The sequence below is a fragment of the Macrosteles quadrilineatus genome, unplaced genomic scaffold, assembly GCF_028750875.1.
Source record: "Macrosteles quadrilineatus isolate MER2022 unplaced genomic scaffold, UCM_ALF_1.0 Scaffold_2__2_contigs__length_208266976, whole genome shotgun sequence".
Taxonomy (NCBI): domain Eukaryota; kingdom Metazoa; phylum Arthropoda; class Insecta; order Hemiptera; family Cicadellidae; genus Macrosteles; species Macrosteles quadrilineatus.
Genome location: NW_026542595.1, coordinates 124,323,740 through 124,348,856, shown reverse-complemented (window position 1 = coordinate 124,348,856; position 25,117 = coordinate 124,323,740). Strand labels below are relative to the sequence as shown.

The 25,117-nt window shown below is 37.3% G+C and overlaps 1 protein-coding gene across 1 annotated transcript; it reads left to right on the top strand.

Moving 5' to 3' along the window:
* Positions 1–7: 7 nt before the first annotated feature.
* On the top strand, positions 8–24,147 carry LOC128984851 (vam6/Vps39-like protein). Its single transcript, XM_054404220.1, has 25 exons — positions 8–247; positions 3,510–3,686; positions 4,694–4,794; positions 6,362–6,571; positions 11,439–11,673; positions 11,750–11,853; positions 11,895–12,005; positions 12,047–12,157; positions 12,199–12,309; positions 12,351–12,461; positions 12,503–12,613; positions 12,655–12,765; positions 12,807–12,990; positions 13,513–13,751; positions 14,274–14,403; positions 15,560–15,705; positions 16,370–16,480; positions 16,783–17,005; positions 17,367–17,539; positions 19,343–19,556; positions 20,181–20,329; positions 20,668–20,811; positions 21,425–21,559; positions 22,194–22,288; positions 23,812–24,147. Exons 1-25 carry the CDS (start codon positions 172–174, stop codon positions 23,885–23,887), a joined length of 3,588 nt encoding a protein of 1,195 aa, XP_054260195.1. The 5' UTR covers positions 8–171; the 3' UTR covers positions 23,888–24,147.
* The last annotated feature ends 970 nt before the right edge of the window (positions 24,148–25,117 follow it).

Sequence of the window (25,117 nt, the reverse complement as noted above, 5' to 3'; positions counted from 1 at the left end):
AAAACAAACTGTTGAGGTTATGTTTACACTGACTCATCAATAATGATTTGTATATCGCAATAATTTATCGTAGTCTAACCATATTTACCCTAACTTGTTATCTCTATAAACCGACTTAGGAGTGACTTGAAGTTGGAGTTTTTAAAATAGGCTATCATATAGGCCTACATCATGCATGAGGCTTTCGAATCTGCCCATCTTTTGAAACTTGCAACAACAGTGCAGATTGAGTCTTTGGCTGCATACGGTAAGTCAATGTTTATTATTTACCATTATTATGTCATTAATGATTTGAATCTCGAATGTCATTTATTTTCTAGCTATTTCAAATAATTTGTGCTAAAAACTTATTAAGTTTAGTATTTTCTAGGTTAGGCTAAAATATGAATTAATTAGGCCTAGGCCTAGATCCTAGGGTAAATTATCACTAACCTAAATTACCCTTTAACCGTTATTTTTAGACTTGTGAGCTGCTATCAAATTCAAGAATTGGATATTACATTTAACCCTCCGAGTGTCCCTAGTATTGATGCCTATTTTTTTTGCATTTGCAAGGTTTTATTAAAACGGATCTGAGAAGCTTGAAAACAATGTTAATTATACTGTTCTATATACCATTTTGTTTGGAAAATCATGGGCTTCAATATTATACATAAAACATAAGGAACATTTGTTTCGAAAAAATTTTTTAGGTAAAAAAAAATATGGTAATTATATCGACCTCCGGACCTCACGCGAAATTAAAAATTTTTTTTTCCAAAATGTTCGAAATTTCACGCTGATTTCAAAAATGATTGTCGTTTTTTTCGGAAACGTCCCGTTTTCCCGGAAAATGGGAAAAACGGGAAAAATATTTTTTGCTCAAAACCCATGTTGTGGGTACTCAGATTGTGCGGAATTTCCTCCTGAACAAGAATATGTAAATTTTATTACGATCGGACCACTATTAAGTAAAATATCACCGAAAAACGGGAAAACGGGGAAATTTTTCTTTGCTCAAAACCCATGTTGTAGGTACTCCTGAACAAGAATATGTAGTTTTTATTACTATCGCTTTTAAGTAAAACATCACCGGACAGGTTACCTAACCTAACATAACCTAACTTAGGGTTAGATTAGGTTAGGTTAGGATAGGTTAGTTTAGGTTAGGTTAGGTTAAGTTAGGTTAAGTTAGGTTAGGTTGGTTTAGGTTAGGTTGAGTTTCGTTAGGTTAGGTTAGGTTAAGTTTGGTTAGGTTAGGTTGAGTTTCGTTAGGTTAGGTTAAGTTTGGTTAGGTTAGGTTAAGTTTGGTTAGGTTAGGTTAAGTTAGGTTAGTTTAGGTTAGGTTAAGTTAGGTTAGGTTAGTTTCGGTTAGGTTAGGTTAAGTTTGGTTAGGTTAGGTTAGTTTAGTGTAACCTAACTTAACCTAACCTAACTTAGGAACTTAGGTTAGGTTAGGTAAGTTTATCAATAACATGAGTATTGTAAGTAAACTAACCTAAACTAACCTAACCTAACCAAACTAACCCAACTTAATAGTGGTCCGATCGTAATAAAATTTACATATTCTTGTTCAGGAGGAAATTCCGCACAATCTGAGTACCCACAACATGGGTTTTGAGCAAAAAATATTTTTCCCGTTTTTCCCATTTTCCTGGAAAACGGGACGTTTCCGAAAAAAACGACAATCATTTTTGAAATCAGCGTGAAATTTCGAACATTTTGGAAAAAAAAATTTTTAATTTCGCTTGAGGTCCGGAGGTCGATATAATTACCAAAAAGATTTTGGAAAATTTTCAATAAAAAATAAGTTTGCGCTCAACGAAATTGTATAAATTATAGGCCTATAAATATTTGAAAATAGCCACTTTGTTCTAAATTTTATGAGGATTACAAATATATAATAATATAAAGAAGTAGATTTGCAAATAAATAAGTTATGGGCAAAAAACAGATTTCAGTACATAGCGTTTAGCTAAGAATGCATAGCCTAACCATACCTAGGAATCTGGCTGATAATTTACATTAATATGACTACCGGTACCTACTTCTTCAGGATCATCAACCAGCCCTTCAAAATCACTTAAATCTTCTTATAAATGCACCACGTATATCACCATTTTGATTTTTAACACTAAACAATGATAAACGTAATAAAACACATCAGTCATCGGTGCGAGGTTAACCAAGCTGTTTACAAATATGCACGTCAACTGTCTGCTACAATTATGATCGGCTCGAGAAAAAAAAGCGCTTAGAGACAGACCTCGGAAGAAAGCTTAGAATCTGCCAAATAAAACGATACCTAACTCGATCCAGTTCAATCCGATTTTGTCAGTCATAGAGCCTTCGCCGTGAACAGTGTTTGTGAGTCGAAAAATCGACACAAAACACTACACAAAGTGTGTTACCGTATGTGTCGATTTTTCGACACATAACACTCGGAGGGTTAAGATAGCTTTAGGCCTATTTGTAAAAACTTCCTTCAGTGCAAAGTTTTTGTGAAGTTGTAAGGTATTACCCTAATACAAGATTTGTCCAAAGTAGAGTAAGTTTAGGTAAGTTAGTGATGCGGTAGATTGATATGATTAAAAATTCCAATGAAGCTGTGTTATTGTTTGTAATCGTAAATATGATAGAATTGGTGCTGCAGTTTCAACTGTCTTGTATAGCCTACAAATCAACAAATATATAAAATTTTCTATATCGATTATTTCATTGGATATATTAACTTAACCTAACTTAACTAAACAAATAAAACTCCCAGTAAATCGAATAATCTAAGTTATTATCGATGTACTGGTATTTATTTGATTGTTCTGCGGGTCACTTATAAAACTGCAGCCGAATCGGCTAACAAGTGGTGGACATCTTATGATGAACCACTTATTCAAATCATAGTTATTACACAGTTAAATGATTTATTAAACCTTGCTAGTCTATCAAGGTGGAAAACAGCATTTCTACACATTTCCTCTGAGCCAGATTAGCTTAACTTAGTTTATTTTTTGAAAGTCATTGTATTTTAGTAGTCTGATTCTTTCTGTAAATTATTGCAACTGACATAATCCAGACTTCTGACTGGCAATTCTTCTAATTCATGGTTATTCATTGTTGAGTTGTCTATTTTACAGCATGAGTCATGGAATGATATCCTCTATTCTTATAAAATGGTAGGCATAAGTTACTAATTTTATTTTTTTGTCTTGTATGGTTTCGTATTTGATTAGGCCTACCTAAAACTTAGCTGTGTTAGCAAAATGCATTTGTTATCAAAAACGGGGATGGATTATCGTAGCATATCAAGTTAAATCTTTTAATAAGCTCTTTTTAAACAAAATTTGAGGCATTTAACCCTTTAAGCTGACTTCGGTCAATCTATTTCAAATAACTTATCTTTATTTTAGAAGTTCGAGAAAGCACACCTCACTCCAATTACCGTTTAGGTCTACCGTCTACCAGCCTACTTAAAATTCCCACAATAGCTTTAACTTACTTTAAATGTGCTCAAAATCCATTTTCACATTTAGGTGATAACCTATTGGTTGGCACGAGGCAAGGGCATCTGTTGATGTACAAGGTGACATCACGTTATGGGGATCCAAAACATGACGTTCAGCTTCTGCGGTACAACAAAAACTTTAGTAAAAAACCAATCCAGCAACTGGCAATTATACCGGAACATGAAATTCTCATCAGATTGTCAGGTAATTTTTGTTTTCTGTGTTTTGAATGAAAACTACCTAAGTTAGGACTGTACGGTATGCAGTTGTTGTTATCTACATTTATTAAATACGGTAACTAAGTTAAGGGTAATTGTAATTATTGTAATATTCTGTTTATTCTTATGCTGTAGGTATAACATTTATGGTTATACCATCGCAGGTTAAGCCGTGGGTACAAGCTTAGCAGAAGAATATGATGGAATAGAAACTTCAATAAGTGTGTTGTCTTAACTTAAAATGATATTGCTATAGTTAAACGAGTCACAATGGGTAGGCCTATTGTAACTTGGCTTACATTCATGGGAAAGTCTAGTTATATTTTATGTATTGTATGCTCTTTATTCATAACTAGGCCTCTGTAAAATCCCTGATCCTTCTCTTTCCCTCCCCCCTTCGCCCTTGTATCTGGATTGACCATGCCAAAATATGGTAACCATGTGTAGGGCCTAGATATTGATAGATTTTATACTTGCACAAATTCATGGGGAAAACGGTGGTACCGATATTATTGTAAGTGTAATGTTTTCGACAACAGCATGCCTAATCATAACGCAATCAGCGCCAAAACCTTGGTACAGTTGTAGCAGACAAATTTTGGACTGGGACAAAAGTTAATTTAAATAAACCACTAAGTTATAAAGTGGATATTGAATTGCTCTGATGTTTAAAATAAACTAGCTCAGGCCCTAACAACGATAAAGGAAAGCTGATTCCTAAAATTCTATCTTTCTACGAGATTGTCGTGATGAAAGAGAGTATTGGATAGCCTTTTCTTTCAATTAGAGCCCATTCAACTACCTGACAATTTATTAATAGGCCTACACTTATGTGTTATGATGCATGTTTTACAGTGTGTTTTAAAATTGAGCCAGGGTGAGTTTTGTAAACAAATATTTCAGCGAGATACTAACCCGCTCTGTAGAATAAAGAAATTTTGCGCTACATTGAATACATTGTGGTAAACAATCAATGATTGTTTTTAATTTCAGATAACATAATTTGTGTCCACGATGTATCCAATAGAGATTTTCCACCTATAACTACAGTGCAGTCTACGAGGGGAGCGACACTTTTCACTTTGGATGTTAAGGTAAGTTAGCTAACCTGACGTTTTTGTCTAAAGCTAATTTTATATGTTACCAACTGAAATCCATTAAACTGGTAAATAAGTGCACAATTTTTAATCTTACAATAAGGTTTGGTTGATTATTTAAATATTTTTACCAAATGCCGTTTACTGCATTGTTTACTTACTTTGGAGCATTTGTGTGGTAAAGTAACGGACCAATCGGAAGTCCCTTGGTAGGCCTATAGAGGTAGAATGTGGGACTTCCATTCCCACGGTCCTTGTTGAAATCCTTTCAATCCCCAATGGATTTTATGTAATGCTCCATGACCTGTAGATCCAGCCCAAGTACAGTAGAACTAGTAGTAGTAGTACAGTGAACCCAATTATCTGAATCAATTGGGACCGGACCCCATTCGGATAATCGAGTATTCAGATAATTGGATTTTACCAAAATTCAGAGTTTTGAAAGAAATAGGCCGAGTCATTCCGAGCTTTTACTATTGCGATCGTAGAACGTGTCGGTGACAAATCCCTATCGGTAAATTTACGCTTTCGCCACAAACGCAAAGTACGATTATGATTTTCCGTTACCGCGGGAGACACACGACCGTGGGATATGTTTATCACTTTGCCGTGATCGCAAAAACTATGACGATGTTTCCATGACCGTGGGTGACGATGATGGTGTCAACACAATCAGGTTTTGGATTTTGCCGCGATCACGTCTTCTGTCTTCTTCAATAACGATTCTTATTACTGTGGTTTAAAATTGTTGTAATTAATTCTGTAAGCAATTCAGATAATCAGCGATTCGGATAGTTGGAGTTCAGATATTTGTAATTATAGTGTAATGTACAAAACTGTTCTGGGCTGGAGCTTAGGCCCTGTACACATGAGGGCGGCAGCCGCCGCGGTTGCTATTTCGCGGGAACCGCGGCGGTTGAAAGTACAAAGGAGCAAATGGGACCGTTCACATGCAACCGCCCACTTCCAGTCAACCGCAACTAACCGCGGCGGTCGTAGATTTCCCTTCGACCGCCGCGGCTGCCGTGCGGTTGAAGTTACTAGAGTTGGTATGAGAGCGTACACATGAGGGCGGTAGCCGCCGCGGTTGACTGCAGTTGCTACTATATAGGATCACAGACATCTGCGCGCTTGCCCTGTGTACATCGCTCTCTGTGTTGGTGAAGTGTGTAGCTGTGGCTAGAGTTGAGTGCTCGTAGTGTAAGTTTAAATGGCCATGCGTGCTGCTGTGGAACCAGAAAACTTTGACACTGATCTGTTCATTACAGAAGTACAAAAAGAAGATACGTTTAGGACATAAACTAAAAAAGATTGCGTAGCAAGAGTTAGTTGAGTTTTTTTCTGAAAAGATTTGTCAAGCGTTACGCGTTTAAAAGAAAAATAATTGGGTAAATACAGTACTGGCTGTCGAGCGACGGTCAATTCACACCGCTACCGCGGCGGCTGCCGCCCTCATGTGTACAGGGCCTTAGCGTCGTAGAATCTAAACTGGGAAAAAAGGAAGAAAAAATTATCCTTGATGTAATCAACGTAACAACGTCTAGTAAGTTTTGTAATGTTTCAGCACTCAACTTCGCTAACTGGCGTTTCCTCAGTGACTGTGAGAATGTGCGTTGCTGTCAAACGTAAACTTCTCTTCTTCTACTGGAAGCATGGAGAGTTTCTTCCACTAATGCAGGATGACAATGTCACAGTCAAAGACATTCCTCGAGCACTGGTGTGGTGCAATGAGACCATCGTAGTGGGGTTCAAAGGAGAATACTCATTGGTTACTGTGAGTATTATTTTTTACTGCTATTTCGTACCAGCATTCTCCAGGCTGCAGTTGGTCTAGTGTTTATTTATAGTGTAGGTCTTACGATTTTGGTCACCTAGGTGAAAAAACCTATAGTTCGCTCTAAAAATTTGCTGTGAAAATACCTAGCGGTTAAAAGCCCATTGTAAGCTGCAGGACATTCATAGTAGAAAACATAGGTTTCTTATTCACAAACTGTACATTTACTAGGCATTGTCAGTAAGTCGTAGAAATAATGATTCGTAATGGAATTTTTAATATAGGCTAGTTAGAAGTTTTTAATATGCTTTTAAAACACTTGTAAGATTGTTAACTTCAAAAACTTGTAAATAGTTTTGACATAATAATTATTTCTTTTACATAGGCCTACTATATTTTTCTTTTAGAATATGTTTGTGCTAGGAGAGGATACCAGCAGAGTGTGCTTATTTAACCCATTGGAGACCTAATAAGCACATTACATGCTGCCCCCTATGGATCCTATTAAATTCCAAAAAAATGTAAGGTTTTAATTAGGGATGGACGAGATTGGATTTTTAGTTCGAGACGAGACAAGATTTTTTATTTCTCATATATTTTCGAGACGAGATCGAGACGGGATTTCCCTTCTCATACACAACGGGAAATGCACGTTCAAAATGTTTACCTGATTTTCTAACATTGTTAGATGACTGTTTAAATACAAAAATAATGATAATAGGCAAGAATATTTACAATCTTTTATTAAAAAACATCAGCATAACATTTTTTTATTAATCACGCCTAACTTATTAAAAATGCCTATGATTAGGAAACATAGTGATATCAGTTAGGATAGAGTTCAACTTATCCTAAAATAAAATAAATCATAAAATAAAAGCAATATTAATTTTTATAAAATAGTTACTTGTTTTGACTTTGTATAGTAATAAAACATTCCTCACACTGTTTACACTTAACAAAACTTCTCAAATGTTATTAAAGTAATACTGTATTATTAAAATAATTAAAGTAATATTTACATTTAAAGAATTAATTAAATAAGAACGCCTTCGCAAACGAAACGCAACTACAACACGCTCCTGTATTGCGGGTATTGCATTGACTTTCTGCCGGCGTTTTTAATTTTTTTTTTCTCGTCTTGATAAAAATCTCGGCCAAAAAGAAATCTCGTCTCGTGTAACGAGATTTAAAATTTCCCGAAAATTTCCCGAAATTTCGAGACTTGACCATCCCTAGTTTTAATTAAAAACCTATTACACTCTTGTTTTTCAACCAAATGTGGTTTATATTATATTTTTCTTAATCCTTATGAAATTCTCTATACCTTACAATGCTTTTTAAAATTTTTTCTGATTTTTTTTTATTAATGTAATCCTCACAAATTTATAAAAATACTGTATATATACAATTTTAAAAGTAAGCCATTTTTTTTCATTCATAAAAATGTTGGAATGCTTTAACTTTTATATATTTGTATAGAATAGGCCTATTTAATTCTCTACATAGAAAACTTTGATTTAATTAAATACAATATTTAGTTTTTTTTACACAATATTTTCTAAAACGCTACAAGTGGTAAAATGTTGGCAAAAACGTGCCCACTTGTCTTTATTCAATTTCTGTAGACATACATCTCTTGATTATCAGAATAAACATAGACAAGTTTCTACAAAATGTAGCCCACAGTAGGCCTATGTATTTAATTAGATTTCTTGGTATGTAATATGTATACCTACAAAACAAAACTAATAAACTAGGCTAACTTAGCATGCGGTAGCGGAAAACCAGTAAGCTATTGTAGGCTAACTTACCAATGAGAGAAGATGTAGGCTAAGTAATTTCCATTGTCATGTTCATTATAGTAACTGTTTAAAACATTTTTTTAAAGTCATATTTACACTATTTACAGTTCTTCTTACACTATTCTTATTTTTCTAATAGTCCCTTTTAGTGTGGTACGCTTCGAAGCACGTGTCCACATGGAGGGCGACTTGGCATTTCTTGCATAAGTATCGTGTCTCTGACCGTATATTATTCTTAAAACAAACCTTGCAGTTTCTTGTGGGGCGGTTTTTCTTTCCAGTTGGAGGAATAGCCATTGGAAAATGTGCCCAAGCTTTACTTTGTAGGCGCAGGGGATTGTCCTGCAAAGAACGGCGCCCCGGAGAACTTTTTTCTGGGAGTGTGACGTTTTCAATCATTTGTTCAACAATATTCAGTCTGTAGTCAGAGTAATGCATTTTCTTTTGATGAATCTTCCTCCAAATGCAGAACGAATTGAAAATTGCCATGTCAATCAGATAAAAAAAAATGTTTATAAGATTTGACACAGCGCCTCATAATTGTGTGGGATGCCAAAAACTGGTCTTGCACATCCACACCTAGCATGCCCTTGTTGTATTCAGTCACTGATTTAGGTTTCTTTATTTGTATTGTTTCCCCCCTTATTATTATTTCTTTATCAACAGCAAACTGAACACCTTCGTGGATTGTTGACAAAACGTGTACATATTTTTTATCAAGCCATCTTATTGCTAATACCCCACTGCAGCTTCTTCTTACAGCTTCACCTCTTTCCAGTTCCATATTTGGAAAATCATCTGGCATATTTGTTCTCTTGTAATGGACTGTTCCAATAACATGGGTATCTCTAGCTAGTAGCATCTCACATAGTCTCGGTGACATATACCAATTGTCAATGTAAAGCCTATAGCCCTGATTTTGTATAGGTTGTGTAAGGTTCAGTACAACAGCCTCGCTGCACAGCAAACCAGGAGTTTGGTCTTCTCCAGTGTAAATTTTAAATGCAACACAATATCCCGAAGATGATTCACACAGTTTATAAAACTTTACACCAAAACAAGCTCTTTTTTTGGATTGTATTGAATGTAGCTCAAGCGAGCTCTAAGTTTCACTAAACTTTCATCTACTGCTACATCTTGTTCCATTGTATAGAAGTCCATAAACTTATTTTCTAGGTAGGAAATTACCGGTCTCAATTTCTTCAATTTATCTTTCGGATCTGTAAAATCAGGATCAGAGAAATGCAAAAATCGTGAAATAAGACAAAACCGCTTATATGTCATGACTTCTGAAAAAATAGTTGTTTCTACAATTTTCCTAGTCGACCAGTACATCTTTATCCTTGACTTTTTTACCTGGCCCATTAGAATATAAAGTGCCAGATATGCTTTTATTTCTGGCACTCTCACTGGCACCCACAACTTATCATCAGCAAGCTTTCTTCTATTAGGGTCATTCAATTGTTTATTTGCATAATCATTTTTCTCAACACACAACATAGAATAAAACTCATCCCCTAAAAACTGAGATAAAATGTCAAGTTGCGAGGGGGTGTTTCCCAGTCGACGTGCGTAAATTGGATTTAGGCCGGGGGTAGCAACAAATGGAATAGTTTTAGGGACATTGTCTTTATCTTCCCAGTTCCATTGTGACTTTTTTTATTTATTTACTTTTTTTCTTAGCCCTACTTTTTTTTGGTTGTCTTGTATCGGTATTTCTTCCTACTTTTCTTTTTGAAGGCTTATTCGTTCGAAGAGTATTAGGTTTAGGCCTACTTGGTACAGGCCTAGGAAATTCAATTGACTCAGGAAAAGACATAGATGTAGGCCTAGTTTCAATTGACTCAGAAACCAAAGGTACAAGACTGGACCTATCACCTTGCCCCATTTCGATTTCAATGTCCATATCATCAATAGGTACTTCATCAAAACCTACACTATCACTTACAGCCTCACCTTGGTCTCTGTCTGAATTGGCTAACCCATCTTCACCATCTGATTCCAAAATATCCTGAGGATCCAGCTCTTCAATTTCCCCAAAACAATCGCCTTGGTCTGAATTGGCTATCCCATCTTCACCATCTGATTCCACAAGATATCGAGGATCCAACTCTTCTCCTTCCCCAAAACAATCATCACTAGAATCACTACTACGTTCTTGGTCACTGTCACTTTCCTCAAATAAAATTCTATCTATTTCACTGGAATATAAGAAATCTTCCCTACGAGCCATCATATAACCTTCAACTACGGTAAAACATTTCCGAAAAATAATTTGTCTTCTGTAATAGAACAACAACTAAAAACTAACAAAACACTATTGAAAAAACTGACACTTCATTGTTTTATTCGTCATAAAATCCAATATAAACACACTTATTATTTGAAAATGTAGACACACGTAATGTTTACAAACATGTAACACAATTTTGTTGTTTACAATTGTGACAGCTGACTAATACGCCGTCACTAAGCTAGCGACGTAGTGACCAACAGCTGCGAACGAAATAGGTCCATATTACGCAATCAATATAAATATTATGACATAATATAATAATTGACTTTAAATAGCTTTTTTATCAAATTTGATGTTCTATATAGCTCTAAAAGTTGTAAAAAGCTACTAAAACAATGTTTAATGCAAGTAAAAAGAATAACAATAAAGTATGTCGTCATCACGAGATAGCTCGTGATGGTGGTTTTGGGCCACTTGAAGCCATCACGAGTATACTCGTGATAGGTCGCCAATGGGTTAAACTGCATCAAGGCCTATAAAACCTACACTACATATTCAGAGTGTCCATGACAGGAAATAATGATTTTGAACTAGATACTAGTAGTAATCAGCCAAGCTTAGATGTCACGAGCTGTACAATACATGTTACTCATCTGACTTACTTAGTTACTTAGTTGCCAGACAAGACACAGAAGGACCTGTTTCCTTCAGGCACCAAGCACCAGGAGCCCAGCATCACCAAGGTGTCAGATGACATGTTTGTGTTAGGCAAGGACACCCAGGGTGTACTGATGTACACTACATGTTACTTATCTGACTGTTGTAGTTGCCAGACAAGACACAGAAGGACCTGTTCCCCACAGGCACCAAGCACCAGGAGCCCAGCATCACCAAGGTGTCAGATGACATGTTTGTGTTAGGCAAGGACACCCAGGTCGTACTGATGTACAATACATGTTACTCATCTGACTGTTGTAGTTGCCAGACAAGACACAGAAGGACCTGTTCCCCACAGGCACCAAGCACCAGGAGCCCAGCATCACCAAGGTGTCAGATGACATGTTTGTGTTAGGCAAGGACACCCAGGTCGTACTGATGTACAATACATGTTACTCATCTGACTGTTGTAGTTGCCAGACAAGACACAGAAGGACCTGTTCCCCACAGGCACCAAGCACCAGGAGCCCAGCATCACCAAGGTGTCAGATGACATGTTTGTGTTAGGCAAGGACACCCAGGTCGTACTGATGTACAATACATGTTACTCATCTGACTGTTGTAGTTGCCAGACAAGACACAGAAGGACCTGTTCCCCACAGGCACCAAGCACCAGGAGCCCAGCATCACCAAGGTGTCAGATGACATGTTTGTGTTAGGCAAGGACACCCAGGGTGTACTGATGTACACTACATGTTACTTATCTGACTGTTGTAGTTGCCAGACAAGACACAGAAGGACCTGTTCCCCACAGGCACCAAGCACCAGGAGCCCAGCATCACCAAGGTGTCAGATGACATGTTTGTGTTAGGCAAGGACACCCAGGGTGTACTGATGTACACTACATGTTACTTATCTGACTGTTGTAGTTGCCAGACAAGACACAGAAGGACCTGTTCCCCACAGGCACCAAGCACCAGGAGCCCAGCATCACCAAGGTGTCAGATGACATGTTTGTGTTAGGCAAGGACACCCAGAGTGTGCTGATGTACACTACATGTTACTTATCTGACTGTTGTAGTTGCCAGACAAGACACAGAAGGACCTGTTCCCCACAGGCACCAAGCACCAGGAGCCCAGCATCACCAAGGTGTCAGATGACATGTTTGTGTTAGGCAAGGACACCCAGGGTGTACTGATGTACACTACATGTTACTTATCTGACTGTTGTAGTTGCCAGACAAGACACAGAAGGACCTGTTCCCCACAGGCACCAAGCACCAGGAGCCCAGCATCACCAAGGTGTCAGATGACATGTTTGTGTTAGGCAAGGACACCCAAAGTGTACTGATGTACACTACATGTTACTCATCTGACTGTTGTAGTTGCCAGACAAGACACAGAAGGACCTGTTCCCCACAGGCACCAAGCACCAGGAGCCCAGCATCACCAAGGTGTCAGATGACATGTTTGTGTTAGGCAAGGACACCCAAAGTGTACTGATGTACACTACATGTTACTCATCTGACTGTTGTAGTTGCCAGACAAGACACAGAAGGACCTGTTCCCCACAGGCACCAAGCACCAGGAGCCCAGCATCACCAAGGTGTCAGATGACATGTTTGTGTTAGGCAAGGACACCCAAAGTGTGCTAATGTACACTGCAGGTGAAGCTGTGTCTAATTTGGCTGTCAAGTGGTCTGAGGTGCCAATAGACTTGGGTAAGTAAATACTTAGAATCTTAGCCTATATTAGAATAACTAATATCTAGACATAAATCTGAAACTTTTTAAAAGCTTTTTTGTTTATTTTGGGTAGCCAAGTGGATACAGTGCTTGCTTAATAATGACAGCGTCACAACATTTGATCCTAACTAGTATCAGGAGCTTTTTTGATTCAAAAATGGGTAAAGCTGTGCCTCATTCACTAATTCCCTAAATGGGACATTCACTAATTCCCTAAATGGGACATTCACTAAAAAGGATAAAGAAAAGTGGTTATAAATTTAGCCTAGTAATCAGAATACTAGCAGCTTTTTGATTTTACAAACAGGACCCATCCTTGATCTATTATTCCCTATTATTAAGCTTTCCATTATTCCTTATCCCTATTTAACTTTCCATAAAAGTCCCAACTAAACATACAGCGGGTCTTAGTAACAAGTTACCCAATTCCACTCTATTCTACACTGCTTTTACTCTTTTGAGTTAAAATACCCCTAAATTTGTAATAACATTCCATAGTGTTTGACGAGCCATACCTGCTCGCGCTGCTGCCGGAGAGTGTGGAAGTGCGGACAGTTGAACCTCACTTGCTGATACAGTCGCTGCCGCTGAAGGCTCGGCTGGCCTGTCGGTGTCGTCAGGGCGTAGTCTACGCTGCGTCCACCGAGCACGTGTGGATCGTACAATCTCTACCTGTCAGTAAACAAATTCATAGATTGTTGGAAGAGAAGCAGTTCCAACTTGCGGTCAAACTGACGGTACGAGTGTAGGAGATTTAGCATCTGGTTTTAGTTTTGTAGTGGATTTAGAGTGTATTTTAATATTAGCTAGTCGTAATTTTTTTCAAAGCTGAATCTTTAACTATAAATAGAAGTGTACATCCGATTTCCTTATCAAATCTGTTGTCAGTTTAAAAAAAAAAAACTTACTGTGTTCACTAACGGTAGTTTCTGGTTCATTGTCGACACGACCATTTTTATATTCAATAGAAGCTGAAAAATCTACTAATTGTAAACTGTAGCTTAGTTCTCACCAACTAGCCTATCGTAGTCAGTAACAAAAGTTAAAAAAAAATAATTCTGACAATAGGTAGCTATTCTGAAATATGAATCTAATGTACACTTTACAAAATCAAAATCGGCTAATCCTAATTGAAAATGTAGACCAAACCTTTTGAAAGTGTTACTGGAATAATTTAGATTAAATCAATAGTGTTAAAGATGTGATTACTTTACATTTTGTACCTAAAAGTTAGGCCTTACATTATCCTTTTCTTCCAGAATCTCTCTGATGATTTGCCTGAAGAGAAGGCTAAAAACATCCACCAGATAAAAACATTGTACGCCTTTGATCTGTTTCACAACAAGAAGTTCCTTGACTCGATGAAGGAATTCCTCAAACTAGATACAGGTAAATAAGTAAATGCAAGCTAAATAGAGAATACAAAAGCTGTTTAGAAAGTAAGGGACATTTCTGTCTGAGGCTGATAGATGCTCTTTGTTTGTGTAATTCCTAGTACAGGCCTAAAACGGTTTTTGGCCATACACATAAAAAAGTAAAAAATCTATAGAAATTTAACGTCAAGGGCGGGAAGTGTACGGAAACATCATAACAAATTAAAGTCCTGGTTGGAAATGGTGCATTCAGTTATTTATAAATGACCGGACTTAAGTTGACCTCCAAATTTGTTTTGCACGACCATACCCTACTTGCAATGGCAAATGGCACGCAAGACCTCTTTCATTCAAATGGTAAATTTCCTTCTAACTACCCTTCAGTCGAGGTTACTTTGTTCAAAGTGATTTTCACTTGTTTCTTATTTAAAAATGAAGACTTGGCTGGTGGTTCAGCGCTTTTGACGACAACATGGAGCTCCAGAGCTATCAGTCGGCGGAATATTATGACAAAGAAAATTCAAAATTATACCGCTTTGAAAAGTTCATACATTTGTTTGACGTAGAAGGTTAGTATTTTAGTGTCTCTTTCAAAAATGTACCTAATGAAAATATTTTCAGTAGTTGAATGTTTATGTTTAAGGTGAATCTTGTTAAAGTACAATTTATTCTCTTTGATCCTGGGATTTAGTTGTGCAAGTTATATTAATTAATAGTTTTTTTTTGTCCTAGGACGCTAGGCACGAGCCTGGAATTATGTGAGTCGGTGGCTCAGTCGGTAGCGTCGCGGACTTCGGGCCCAAGGCAGCGATGTCGTGGGTTCGGATCCTGGTCACTGCCACTAAAATTTATCAGTACATTTCACCTTTGTACTGTACCGGCTCACTCCTTGCTTTGCTGTAAACGATCCTCGCACGGGCGCTTAGTCTATGTGGACGGGCAAATGCAAGTTTAAAAGAGGCCGCCAACCTCTTTTTTTAAAAAAAAAGAAATAGAAGAAAGATTGTTTTTTCACATTATTTCAGGCTAGACCTAGGGGTTGCGGCATTATCACTTAGATAAAATCCATTGGTGACTTGGTGGGGATTGAACCCGGGACCTCAGGGACCACTACGCCACTTCGCCAGCTCGCTCCCCATATTAATGAATAGTAATACATTTCTATTTCACAGATCCATATGATGTCATTAGACTGTTTCCAATGTTGTTACCTCAGCAAGCGAGAGATGAGCCTAAGTCTTCCGACAAGTCTTCGGTGAAACTGGATGACATGGACCTAGAGAATGGCCTCTTAGCTCTTATCCAGTACTTGACTGAGGTAACTTTAATTGTTCTTAACCTTTTGTCTGCGCTAGTTGTAACATTGTACCAAACACTAATTGCATCACTCAACAATTAATTTTCCTAAACAGCTGATTAGTTGAAGTTTGAATCATTAAAATTTTACTTCTTCTCTCTCAATCCTTGACCCTCATTGGTCCGTTACCCGTTTTGTTTTGAGTAAACTATGCTGATGTGAAAGTAAAAAATGTTGCTATGTGAAATTTTTCAATTCTAAGAACTAAACTGAAACAGCTACTTTAAAAAACGGTTGTAGGTAAGATTTTCAAGAAAGTAGCCAACATAAAACAGATTTTCATAATCTGTTTCATTAATAGTTTGACTGTGATTTAACATTCAACAGAAGGATCAGCTGTTAAATTACAATTCACAATTCAACTGTTATAAAGAAAGTTGGTCAGCATCTTGATCTTTGAAAGCAAACTCTAGAAATAAATGCTAGAGGAGCAAAGCCCTAAAAAATATTTTGTTTTCATTTAATTTACCATGTGTCTCCCCGTTATATCAAAGTTTTAAAATGACACCTCAGTCGTAAAATATGGTTAAGAAGGACTGCTGAAAAGGGCTGTTACAGAAAAAACTTTCATTGGATTAAGTATATAGATGTGAAATGTCAACAACTGTATTCAGTCTATTTCTAGGTCCGGCGAAAAATCCTAGACAAGAAGTCTGCAGAAAAGGGATTTGAATCAAAATCCACCCAGCAACTGATGCAGATTATTGACACCACTCTACTCAAATGTTACTTGCAGGTAAATACATTTTAGTATTTGTTTCGTTATCAAATTTTTAATTAGTTTTCCCCATAACTATAAGAAATAATAGGACTTTATTGGATGAGTTTTTTGTTCTATTTAAGCTATATAATTGAGTGGTAGTGGTAGGTACTCTTGGGAACAGTGAATGTAAAGTTTTGTGTTTCTTGAGCCAGATTGGACTCTTTCCCGTTCAGGTAAGCCTGCCTTCCCTGAAAAAACCTATAATAAAAAGCTCTTGTACCCATACATCCTTATTCCTATCAATCAAATCAGTTGTATTTTCGTGTTTCATCCAGACAAATGACGCCCTGGTGGCTCCGTTGTTGAGGCGGAACTATTGTCACTTGGAGGAGACGGAACACACCCTGCGGAAGCATCATAAGTACAGCGAGTTGATCATATTGTACCAGACCAAGGGACTGCACCACAAGGCTCTGGAGTTGCTGCAGAAACAGGCCAATCAGAGCGACAGCAGTCTGCGAGGCCATGAGCGAACTGTGCAGTATCTTCAAACACTAGGTGACCAAGCTTTGATATGTTAAAAAAAATGTTTGTTGTAAAATTTTGTTTAGTCTACTTTTATATTCTTGAAGTTTATCATTTGCGACATAGTTAAGGAGCAATGTGTGTGAACTCTGGAACATACCATCTTATATGTTTGTATGTATGTTTCAGAGCGACCTATACCAAGGCCTACAGAGCCTTTGAAGGTATGTTTCAGAGCGACCTATACCAAGGCCTACAGAGTCTTTGAATTTAGCCCTGACCATCTATAGTCTTTTTAGTTATAGCTATAAGCATTTTTTACGCTAATTTGTTTCACTCATACTTATTTTGAAAGTATTTGACCATACAATTGGTAACCAAATTTCTGTTTTAGGAGAGGAGCATGTAAAACTGATTTTCCAGTTTGCTGGGTGGGTTCTGGAGGCTCATCCTGAAGATGGCCTCAAGATATTCACTGAAGACACTCCTGAAGTTGAGCATCTACCTCGTCCTCAGGTCCTCGATTATCTGCTGAGAACTCAGAAGTCTCTAGTCATACCCTATCTGGTAAGCTAATGATAAGTAACTCTATAGTCGGGACCACGTAAGTTTGCAGTTGGTGGCCGCCAATCACAAGACAAGGCTAGTGCGACGTTGCCACATTGACCGTTGACAACACTAATTAAAATATACTGAGCAATATTTTCAAATCAGCTGGTATTATTAGATTTGGCAACACCGCACGGTTCTCATTGGGTCATTCAAAATCATATGGTAATTAGGCTCCTCCCTCAACCGCAAACTTGCGGGTCCCGACAATAAGAGAATATTAGTACTCAGTACTTATCTTATTATGTTGTGGAATACAAGGTTTAAAAGTAAAATAAGCTATTACACATTGCAGCTTGGTGAAGAGATGTGTCCGAGTGTTATTATTTTTTTAGTATAGTGTAATATTACGTGTTCAATGTGGCCAGAGCTCATGGAACACCGACTTCATGGCTGACACTTTCTTGGTGCTTACGAGGGACCGGTATCCCATAATTTGATGACGTCACTTACTGCTGAGCTAATTATGATTTTTTTTTCCTAAGAATTATTGATATTCAATTGAAAGATTTCAGCCTTGGAAAAAAATTTTATATTTAACTAGCAGTTAAAGTGTTGAGGAAAACTACTGATTACAGGAGCACGTGGTACATACATGGAAGGACACCAACTCTATATTCCACAATGTGCTGATTCACCAGTACAAGGAGAGAGTGCAAGCTTTGCTGACACCCAACGCAACTCAGCAGGAGCAGCAAGCAGCTCAGCACATCAAGGCTTAACTACTGATACACATACTGATTACAGGAGCACGTGGTACATACATGGAAGGACACCAACTCTATATTCCACAATGTGCTGATTCACCAGTACAAGGAGAGAGTGTAAGCTTTGCTGACACCCAACGCAACTCAGCAGGAGCAGCAAGCTGCTCAGCACATCAAGGCTTAACTACTGATACACATACTGATTACAGGAGCACGTGGTACATACATGGAAGGACACCAACTCTATATTCCACAATGTGCTGATTCACCAGTACAAGGAGAGAGTGCAAGCTTTGCTGACACCCAACGCAACTCAGCAGGAGCAGCAAGCTGCTCAGCACATCAAGGCTTAACTACTGATACACATACTGATTACAGGAGCATGTGGTACATACATGGAAGGACACCAACTCTATATTCCACAATGTGCTGATTCACCAGTACAAGGAGAGAGTGCAAGCTTTGCTGACACCCAACGCAACTCAGCAGGAGCAGCAAGCTGCTCAGCACATCAAGGCTAAACTACTGATACACATACTGATTACAGGAGCACGTGGTACATACATGGAAGGACACCAACTCTATATTCCACAATGTGCTGATTCACCAGTACAAGGAGAGAGTGCAAGCTTTGCTGACACCCAACGCAACTCAGCAGGAGCAGCAAGCTGCTCAGCACATCAAGGCTAAACTACTGATACACATACTGATTACAGGAGCACGTGGTACATACATGGAAGGACACCAACTCTATATTCCACAATGTGCTGATTCACCAGTACAAGGAGAGAGTGCAAGCTTAGCTGACACCCAACGCAACTCAGCAGGAGCAGCAAGCAGCTCAGCACATCAAGGCTTAACTACTGATACACATACTGATTACAGGAGCACGTGGTACATACATGGAAGGACACCAACTCTATATTCCACAATGTGCTGATTCACCAGTACAAGGAGAGAGTGCAAGCTTTGCTGACACCCAACGCAACTCAGCAGGAGCAGCAAGCAGCTCAGCACATCAAGGCTTAACTACTGATACACATACTGATTACAGGAGCACGTGGTACATACATGGAAGGACACCAACTCTATATTCCACAATGTGCTGATTCACCAGTACAAGGAGAGAGTGCAAGCTCTGCTGACACCGAACGCAACTCAGCAGGAGCAGCAAGCTGCTCAGCACATCAAGGCTAAACTACTAGCCTTCCTAGACAAATCTCAGCACTACATTCCAGAGACTGTACTGGTTCATTTCCCTTTTGATTGTGAGTTTTGTTGCTAACTAGAATTAACAATATTTTTAATGGCTCCCAGTTTCTGGGCGGGGAAATGTCCACTGTGACACAAGAAAAAAATTTCACCATAAAAAATTTGTCAACTAGTGAAATGGTTCCTATCCCCAACTCAAACCTTCTTTGGTTACGAATTCTGTCTGTGACAGTGAAATATTTTAACTGTTGTGTATAATATAATAGTTAGTATTTTTTTTACATTTCTTGTGCTAAAGTGTATTCTTTCCCGTTTGGTTAAGCCTGATCCTTACAAAATGTTATATTTTACTTTTTGTGTACTACATTTACTGGTTGGCTACTTCTTTCTGTTTAGTACTTACAGTTTGCTTTTTTGTTTCAGTATTTTTAATGACTATGAATTAATAGCTGAGTTCAATAGCTAAATATCGTTTTCCTAAATTAATTTCTTGCAACCAATGATATTTCAAGGGATTTTCTTTAGGACTGAGCACCAATATTTTACTGTAGCCTATTAAACTTTCCCAATTATCATTGACTCTTAATGTGTTGTTTATACCGTCACCTGGCTCTAGCCATAAGAATAAAAAGTGTTCTTTGTGTTCTAATTTATATTTTTACATTATAATTTATTTGCAGGTCTGTTTGAAGAGCGCGCCATCATTCTGGGCCGACTAGGCAGACATGAACAGGCTCTGTCCATCTATGTTTCAGTTCTGTCGGACATTCAGAGGGCCAAGGAATACTGTGACAAAGTCTATAAACAAGGAGGGTCTGGGGCTGACGAGGTATTGGGTTACTACTGGCCTACTGTAAACATTCACAAGATCGGGAAAAAAATTTAACTAACAATTTTGGACTTAAAAAACAACAGTTGGAATAAAATATAAAAATATTTATATTTGAGGTCATCTAAAGTTTTAAACATGCTTTAACTGCTAGAAAATGATTTTCTCCAAATTTCAGTGTCGACAATTGGTATCGGAAGCAGCTAAATGAAAATACATGTTTTGCACCTTTTGTAGAGGAGTAGTGAAGACTCTTAACTGAATTTTAGTCACAGTCTTTTCATGCATGTCATTAAGAGACACACAACTTACAGCTTCTAACCATTGTCCTATGCCAGGTTTACGTGTGGTTGATGAGATTGCTGATCAGCCCCCCAGACAACTGGCTGGTCGGAGTCACCCCTGCCAACACTCCTCAACCTGACCTTGAAACTGCCCTCTCACTGCTTGAGGGCAACGCTGACCGCATACCTCCTCTTAAGGTTAGATTGTGTTAAATTTAGATAGCTTCAAGTTATATCTTTCAGAATTTTTTATTCCTAAAAATATGTTTGGTAACAACAGTGCCTACTTATATTTCTAAATAATGTCTAAGTTTCCAGCCGTGTTCACTGTTAATAGTGGCGCAACCGTGTTTGTAAAGCCATTAGGAGTTTGTTTTTTTATGAACTATCTAAACTGAATACATTTTGTTTTATACTACAGTAGAACCTTGACTATCCGGCCAGTGTGTCAATCGTGGTCAATAGATACCTCTATAATTACTTAACATAATTTAAAGTATTTAGTGGTAGCCTATCACTAGCAGTAGCACTTTCTACTCTAGTTGTTTACAGTATTCGGTTTATTGCTGCACAGTGTTCCGCAAAATTCTTTCTTAAGTCACGGTCCCATGGTTACAATCAGTTAAAGTATTTCAATTGTGAGTCTGTATACCAAAAATAACCCTCCTAGTTATGTGGAACACAATTTTACTGACTTAAGCAGGCTATAATTTTTATTATTGCTTGTCTAGATTTAATTCTGTAGCTTTAGATTGAGTCCAAGAAGATTTTCAAGGAAGTATTTGATATATTTACACCCTGAACCTTACAGGCCCTGAAGGAGCTGCCGGATTCAGTTCCTCTGATCCGCATCAAACACTTCCTAATGGCCAGTCTTCAGAAGCAGATCAATGAACGTCGCAAGACTCAAGTACTCAAAGGGCTCTTGTACGCTGAACATCTTCAGGTAAGGTCAAAGCTATCTCGTTATATGACTTCCATATGGGTGTCAGCTTTGTGACGATACAGTTATTTTTGTTTACATTTTTGGATTTTTGCTTTACCTTCTCGTGTGGTTGTAATATTGAAAACTCTGAGTTTAGATGGTTTATATTTGCTACAACTCTGTATGTACCTAGTTTTGTTGTCTGAGCCGAGCCTGCCGTACAAGCTCGAGAGATATCATAAAGTCGGAAAAGCAAGTTTGAGCAGAGCTTTTACGATTGCTACCGCAATACACTTTTGATTGTGTAAAATTTCACGCTTTTGATCGCTAACGCTTATTTATAACATTTCTTGAGACCGCAGGAGACGACGATAATGTCTACAAACTGAGATGCTCAGGATTTTGCCGTGATTGTGGATTTTGATAATAACGTTTCCGTGAGCGTGGGAGATGACGATAATGTCTACAAACTGCAGGAGGTGTCCACGATTTTGCAGTAATGGCGGATGACAATGATAACCTTAAGTGAGATTTTCAGGACTATGCTAATGTTTCCGTGAACTATACTATTTTTGAATAACTAATTCTAAAAAGTGAATTGTCAGTTGTTTTACTGCTGTAGTATTGTATCTCTTCATGTGGTTGTTCTCTCCAGGTACAAGAGTTGCGTATGCAGTACGAGTCACAAAGTGTGATGATGACAGAAACAATGGTGTGCCCTGTATGCAAAAAACGCTTTGGGAACCAAAGGTGAGTACATTTGTCCTTTCTACAAAATTTATTGTTGCAGAACTTTAATTTTTTTAGAATTTTATAACTGTTGTTCCTCTGTAGAATAAGATACACCCCAATAAAATGTTTAGTCAATCGACCTTAAAGATACAAGCACCGGATAGTTACCTGTCGTATGCCAATCAATTCCTTCTTCGAGAAGGTAGGAAACTCCCTCTTACCAAATTACCAAGAGTTGTCCTTCTAAACTCTGAAAGCTGTTTACAGTCACATTGCAGATGATCAACTGTTTCCTTTGACCTACCGCAATTTCTACAGACTAGTTTGCCATCATACAAGCCCATATGCTGCAAATGTTATCTAAACCGCCCATGTCCGGTGATCAGTTCTACCGTTAGTCTAATTCTTCGCTTATCCAACCTCAAAAAGTTCGAGGGGACCCGTTTTGACGGCTTGTGAAGAGTGAGTTTGCTCAATCTGAGAAGGGGTGTATTAGCCCATCGTTTTTGGCACGTTTCAGCGGCTCATGACACACACTTACGGGAGATACCACAGAAGGTTGTTGCTCCTGAGGTAACATTTACTACTTTGTCCGCGGCTTCGTTACCTTCATTTCCTGAGTTTTGAGGCACCCAGCAAAGCCTCATTCTTTCTACCCAATCCCGACATAGAGGCAAGACAGTCCTGCACACACAAGCTTACAATTTTTAATAGCGACAACTCAATCTGCATCTTGAGTCGTTTGCCGTTTATTATAAAAAACAGCTGTTGAATATTTTTTATGTTTCGTTTTTTAATATTTCTTTCCATTCAATATGAAAATGTATACAATGTATGTAGTTGTAGTTATTGCGGATTAACAAATATTCTCAACTTTCAGATCATATCTGTTTCCATATTGTTTTAGGTCGGTATAGTAAAAATTGTATTTCTATGAAGTAAGATTTATGTCTATGATATTTGGTAATAGAATTTTTTGTTGGTCTGTCTTTTTCTTTTTATCATAGAGGTCACTTATCTATAGGCCTAATATTTATCATGCTAATAAGGACCACAAACTTTTGAGGAAACCGTAAGACGCACACCTATCCTTGATGGGAAACTTCCCTAAAAATATCGGTTTTTTAAAACCTATAGATAATATTGTAAATACTAACCCTTACCTAAGAGCACAAACCTCAATTAAAGAACTGGATTGAGTTACATTTAAAATATTTAAAATGCAAAAACTGTTGGATTAGATCTGTTTATTATTTGTTTCTTTACTTTTTTTATCTGAGTTAATCTTTTGATTCTCATCATAGACGTTTACATTACGGTATGATCAAGTATATTATTTTTGATTATGCCAAAAATTGTAATGCAAATTCACAATAGATTTTCATCAAAAAAAGCAATGAGTAAGATTGAGATTTTATTGTTACGATAGATTTAGAGACCCTCATGATTTTCTAAAGTGTTCTTGCCCCGCTGCCAGGCACGGGCAGAACAACTAGTTTTTAATCAAGTTACTTGAATTCAATAAAAATCTTCTTTTTCAGTGCGTTTGTACGTTATCCTAACGGAGACATTGTACATTATTCATGCCAAGAAAGAAGGTCTGCACCCAACACATAAAAGTTCTACTCCAGCCTTCTTATATATATAATAATGTTAAAGACTGTGATTCATATATTTATATTAGTATTACATACCGGTACATAAGTTTTAGATTTTAGAGCTTAGTTACCGCTCATCTATTCTTTTCTCCAGCCACAGCCACTTATTAAAAAAAAGCATGACTCTTTAGTTATTAGGTCTACTTTTTATTCTTCATATTACTGTAGACTATTTTATAGATAATATTGTAAATAAGAGTATTATAGAGTTAATCAATATACTTGATACACTAAGGGGTTTCTCTTTAACATTCCTTTTTCATCAATCCTATCTCATTATATTTTTAGAGTTTTTAGTTAATATTAATTATTCTAATGACTTGAGAAATTAGAGACTTTAAAAGTATAAAACACACTCAGCTGATAACGGTGCAATGGATCTTTTCTTCAAAAGTTACGCTGTTGTAACTGCGGATGTTTCGTAAACACTCTACGTCAGAATCTTAACTTTACAATAACATGCAATGCACAAATGTTCCTTTAGAATATTGTGGTACCCAATATATATTTGAATACCTTTTTAAAAACTGAAGATTTTCACATGATAATTTTTATAATAAACAAGGCTAAATGTTTTTGAGATATAATGTAAGCCTAAACAAAATATCTGGATTAAAACTTCATTATAACTTGCATATATATTGCATGGCCAAAATTATCCTTTGCCACAATTAGGCAATATTATGTTATATATAACATAACAATAACTGCTCTCAGGCTGTAACGCTAATACTATGTTACGTTGCGTTAGCAAAATAGTTGTTTACGGACTAGTGTTGAGTGCAGGATTACTATACAAGTACGGTAAAGAAATTTTCTGTCAAATTTTTTGGACAAATTTTTGGACAGGAATTTAAAAAAAACATTCAATATTTTTTGCCATACTACTCTTAACTAACCTGATGATAACAAAACAAAATGCATTATATGTTACCACCGACTTAAGGACTTACCAGTCTTTAATAACATCTCTGAGACAAACAAAATTCGTTTGTAACCACTCGCTGCTATTAGAGTATTAGATTGCTTCGTGCCAAACTCTATTTTGTGGTTTTGTCCTTAGTAAGTTTGTTGTTTGTTTTGGTCTCGTTTATGTGTTGGGAAAACTTGTTGACAACCTTCTAGGAGCAACAACCATGTCTAAGGCTTGATAATGCCAACAGGGTCTCAAAACCGGTTGCAATTCAGA

Excerpts from the sequence above, each read along its gene's own strand:
- LOC128984851 (XM_054404220.1), top strand. The coding sequence starts at position 172 with ATGCATGAGGCTTTCGAATCTGCCCATCTTTTGAAACTTGCAACAACA. Across the intron at positions 3,687-4,693 it reads AATTCTCATCAGATTGTCAG|ATAACATAATTTGTGTCCAC; the intron begins GTAATTTTTGTT and ends TTTTAATTTCAG. Across the intron at positions 4,795-6,361 it reads TTTTCACTTTGGATGTTAAG|CACTCAACTTCGCTAACTGG; the intron begins GTAAGTTAGCTA and ends GTAATGTTTCAG.